Genomic DNA, 5009 nt, shown 5'->3' with positions numbered 1-5009 from the left:
TGTGTGTGTGTGTGTGTGTGTGTGTGTGTGTGTGTGTGTGTGTGTGTAAGAGAGAGAGAAAGAGTGTGTTTGTGTGTGTGTGAGAGTGTGTGTGAGAGACAGAGTGTGTTTGTGTGAGAGTGTGTGTGAGAGAATGTGTGTGTGAGAGAGACAGAGAGTGTGTTTGTGTGTGTGTGTGTGAAAGAAAGAGTGTGTGTGTAAGAGAGAGAGAGAGACAGTGTGTGTGTGTGTGCGCGTGTGTGTGTGAGAGACAGAGAGTGTGTTTCTGTGTGTGAGAGTGTGTGTGTATGAGAGAGAGTGTGTGTGTGTGTGAGAGAGAGAAAGACAGTGTGTGTGTGTAAGAGAGAGAGAAAGACAGTGTGTTTGTATGTGAGAATGTGTGTGTGTGAGAGTGTGTGTGCGTGTGTGTGTGTGAAAGTGTGTATGTGTTTGTGTGTGTGAGAGAGTGTGTGTGTGTAAGAGAGAGAAAGAGTGTGTTTGTGTGTGTGAGTGTGTGTGTGTGAGAGACAGAGAGTGTGTTTGTGTGTGTGAGAGTGTGTGTGTATGAGAGAGAGTGTGTGTGTGTGTGTGTGTGTGAGAGAGAGAGAGAGAGAGTATAAGATTGAAGGAAAGAAGCCACTAGATGGAGATGAGAGTCTGGGGTGAAGGAAGGAGCACTGGGGAGGCCTAGAGCTGAGGGAATAGATTCTTGGGAAAGGGGGCCTTGGTTGTGGGAGAGCGCACTTTGGAAGGGGAGAGCCAGGGTTGGAGCATCAGATTCTGGAGGAGAAGAGGCCTGGGTTGGGGAAGGGAACAGATCTGGGGGTTAGGAGCCCAAGTAAAGTAAATCACATCTGTTAGGTTCAGGGGAGGCTGGAGGAGAGGAGGCCAGGGGCTCAGGCCTCTGGCTGTTGACCTCTGGCCTACTCCTGTTCCTGCCCCTCCCCTATGCTACACTGTCCTGGCAGCATGGAAGAGTGTGAGGCTCTCTGTACCCGCTTGGCCATCATGGTGAATGGGCGTTTCCGGTGCCTGGGCAGTGCCCAGCATCTTAAGAACAGGTAACTAGTAGAAGGGGATGGGGCAGGGGCTCATCCCGCCCGGGCTGCCCTGAATAATGTTGCTGATGTTCAGAATCAGGATCACTGAGCTGAAAGGACCCTCGGGGACCACCCATAACTGAACAGGGAGCTCATTACCTACCTCCCAAAGCAGCCCATTACACGTTAAGAGAGCCTTAATTCTTAGGCAGCTCTTCTTTGTTTTCCTCCCCATGACTCCGTCCCAGCCCCGCTCTGCCTTCTGGGGTCACGCAGAGTGAGCCTGACTCCCCCCCGACACACAACTCCCATTCAAGTGTTTGCTCCTCCAGCCACGGAGCAGAGGAGAAGGCTGGGCACGGGCTCAGCCAGAGCGTGGCACTTCCCACAGGTTTGGAGAGGGCTACACAGTGTCGCTACGAGTGCCCACCTCACACCCAGGGCCCGCCCAGGATTTCATGGAGGCCTCTTTCCCCGGAGCCCTGCTCAAAGAGCACCATGGCTGCCTGCTGCGATATCAGCTGCCCACCGGGCACTGCCCACTGGCCCGCCTCTTCAGTGAACTAGCCACCCACAGCTCCCGCTTGGGCATCGAGGACTTCTCTGTAACCCAGACCACACTTGACCAGGTTCGAGGTCAGGCTGGATGGGAGGGGCTCAGCTTTAGACTAAAGTAGAGCCATTCTGGATCCTGCCTGTCATTCAGGGCCCTGGCTCATGGCCACCACCTCCAAGAAGCCTTCCCTGAACTTCCTTCCCCCATCTCCAATCCCTGTGTCCACTGGCTGTCTTCTTGAATTGACGCCACCCTCCATGTCCTGTTCTGCCAGGTGTTTGTCTATTTCGCAAAGGACCAAGGTGAGGAGGACAGCCCCGGGAAGCCGGCCTCTCCCTGCCCTGGGTCCAGTTCCCGAATCCCCGACAGGGTCAGCTGCTTTTTGGAGGACACCAGTGTGGCCGAAAGCTTGGTCTGACCCAACAGGTGGATGGACAGACAGATGGACCCTCCAGCCAGGAACCTGCCCCCTGGGATGGGAGGGGGGAGCTTTGTGATGTCCGTGTCCTGGGGCAGCTGCCGCCACTTGTCCCCTCTCTCTGCCCCTATCAGCCCCCGTGGGGCCCCCTTGTCCAGCCCAGCAGGAGGCTAGGCAGCTAGCGAAAGGGAAGGGCCCTGAGGACCCCCCAAAAAGGGGGACTACTGCCCTGCTCCCATTATAGGAGCGCAGGGCCCAGGGATCTCTCCTCTGCACTCCCCTTCCTCCCAAATAAAAGAAGAGAACACAGAGATACCCTGCAATGTTTCATGTGTGTGCGCACGGTAGGGCCTGTCTGTGTATGTCTTCATGTATATGTTCATACATTCCTGTGTGTTTGAGGGACCAGGGTGCAGTAAGGGGGGAGCCCATGATTTGCGATCTGAAGGCCCAGGTCCTAATCTGGGCTCAGAGACACTGCCTATGTGACCTTGGACAAGTCCCAGAAGCAGCAGATCTCAGCAATGGATGGGAGCCCAGGGGGCTTCCTGTCCAACGGTCCTTGGACACAGCAGACCCCCAAAGCGGTCATCTGGCGTTGCTCAAAGACCATCCCCTGCTTCCTGATGCCCCCTCCCCTTGAATCCTTCTGGTTCTGCCCTCTGGGCTCAAGCAGATCTTCCATGAGATAGCCCTTCAGGTCCTGGAGCAAGGCTAGCCCACCCTCCCTCCCTCCAGGCTAAACATTCCCAGTCCCTTCAACTGTTCTTTCTCTGGCTGTTCAGCATCCTGATGACCCTCCCTTAGATTCTCTCGTTTATCAATGCCCTTCCCAAACTGTGGTCCGCCAAGTTGAACACAAGACACCAGATGTGGCCCCACCAGGTCAGACACTCCCTTCCCCAATCTGGGGCGTGATACCTCTTTTTTTGTTAGCCCTAGCTCATATTAGCTTTCTTAGCTGACATGTCACATGCATTAAGCTTGGGGTCCACTAAAACCCTCAGAAGATGTGTGCCTCTCTCTGCCTCAGTTTCCCTAAAAGTAAAATGAAGCATTTGGATGAAGTGGTCTCAGAAGTCCTTCTCATCTCTAAATCCTGTTATCATCTGCCTGGATAGTGACATTTGTGTAGCTTTATGAACACGTCTGTGTATGTATCTGTATATAGGTACATAATGTATATATTATGTACAAAGCGATAATAATAACAACCACCCACATTTCCATAATTCTTTGAGGCTTACAAAATGATTTCCTTCTAACAGACCCCTGACATAGGCAGTGCCAGGATTATTATTCCCATTTTACAGATGAGGAAACTGGCTCTAAAAAGTTAAGTGACTTAGCCAGGATCACAAAACCAGTAACTTTCTGGATTAGGATTTGAACCCAGGTCTCTGGACTCCAAATCCAGTGTTCTCTTCACCTTGCCACCTGCATGTACGATTCTGGACACATGTTAGGAGTGCCTGTGCACATATCTGTGTAAAGGACCCAACTCTTAGTCCTAAGGCCTTGATAATTCAGGTCCAGTTCCCAGGGGACCAGGCCTTCACTGTCACCTATTTTGATAATAATAATAATGCCTAGCATTTATGTAGTGCTTTAAGGTCTGTGAAGCACTTTACAAATATTTAATCCTCAAAAATAACACTGGGGGTAGGTGCTATTATTATCCCCATTTTACAGAGGGGGAAATTGAGGCTGAGTTTTATTTTCTAAACCTCTGAAACCCAGGGATTTGGAAACCATCCATCTGACTGGCCCAAGCCCCCTGAACATCTGAGACTCCAAGATCCCCGGGGTCAGAGCCCTGACATTTCCATCCCTAACTACCTCCTGCAGCCACCACTGGAATGAAAAGGCTTGAGTTTGACATCTGCTCCCTCTTTCTCTTCTCCCCCCACCCCCGTCTTGCTCCCTTAGCACTAGAAAAGAGTATTGTGTTTGAAGTCAGAAAACCTGGGTTCGAATTTTGGCTCTCCCACTTTGGCTGCGTGACATTCCCTCTCTGGACTTCTATTTCTTCATCTGAGGTCATCATCATCATCGTCTGGACATAGCCGCCAACCCACAAAAAATTTAAGAGCAATGTTCCATCTTTCGCCTTTCTTTGTATGCCCAGCACTTAGCACAGTGCCTTGCACCTAGTAGGTGCTTAATAAATTCTTGGTGACTTGACTTCTCCCATATGTTGGCCAGAGAGGGTCCACCCAATGAGGTGTAGGTCTTTCTGGGCCTCTCTTGATGTTATGCAGTGCCAGTGCTAACACTTGGGGCACCTACCACTTGTCCCTCCCTCTCCCCACGCAGTCAGCTCTTTTTCTTGTTCATGCTCTGGTGTGTCTTTGTAGACCCCCCTTCCTTATGCACTGCAGCGTCTGCTCCTGGCCCTCTCTCTCTGTGACCTTTTAGGGACACGCAGTTTGGATTCTTCAGAGATAACAGCAGATCAATATGCCCATAACCATGTGACAACATCAACAATAATAGCTCCCATTTACATGATGTTGGAAGGCTTGCAAAGCAATTTTTTTCTCTAAACTAAAGGGGTTCTACTAGATTGTAACTCTAGAGCTGGAAGCCATCATCTAGTCTAACATTCCTCTTTGTACAGATGATTAAACTGAGGCACAGAGAGACCAGGGGATTTCCCTAAAGTTCCTCAAGTAGGAAGTGTCAGAGGTAAGATTTGAACCTAGTACCCAGTGCTTTTTTCACTATGCCATAGCTAAAGTCTCCTCCAGCTCCAAATTCTATGAGTTATTTATATTTGCATATATGCAAATATACCTGTGCATAATGTAAAGTTGAAAAAAATGTAATAAGATTCCAGAACTCTGTTCAATGTGGTGACTCATCTAGGATTGGCAGTAAAGCTTGCCTTCCTCCTCTGGGCAAAGAGATGGTGGAAGACGGGCATGGCGCATGGCATGTGTTATCAGACATGGCCAAATGTTGGTTGATTTGGCTTGATTGGAATTACCTGTTCCAGTGTGGGTGAGGGTACTAT

The 5009-nt window shown here is 50.4% G+C and overlaps 1 protein-coding gene across 5 annotated transcripts in view; it reads left to right on the top strand.

Annotated features, from left to right (window-relative positions):
- The window catches only part of ABCA7 (ATP binding cassette subfamily A member 7), a 59330-nt gene extending 57024 nt beyond the window's left edge, over positions 1-2306 (top strand). For all 5 annotated transcript variants that reach the window (XM_027845376.1, XM_027845377.1, XM_027845375.1 and 2 more), the window contains 3 exons: positions 948-1040; positions 1411-1648; positions 1850-2306. In XM_027845376.1, coding sequence (XP_027701177.1) covers positions 948-1040; positions 1411-1648; positions 1850-1993 — 475 coding nt within the window. In that variant the 3' untranslated portion in view covers positions 1994-2306. The remainder of the gene's footprint in view (positions 1-947; positions 1041-1410; positions 1649-1849) is intronic.
- The last annotated feature ends 2703 nt before the right edge of the window (positions 2307-5009 follow it).

The sequence above is a fragment of the Vombatus ursinus genome, unplaced genomic scaffold (assembly GCF_900497805.2).
Source record: "Vombatus ursinus unplaced genomic scaffold, bare-nosed wombat genome assembly UNPS02014961.1, whole genome shotgun sequence".
In the NCBI taxonomy this organism is placed as follows: Eukaryota; Metazoa; Chordata; class Mammalia; order Diprotodontia; family Vombatidae; genus Vombatus; species Vombatus ursinus.
This window is presented reverse-complemented; position numbering and strand designations above follow the sequence as displayed.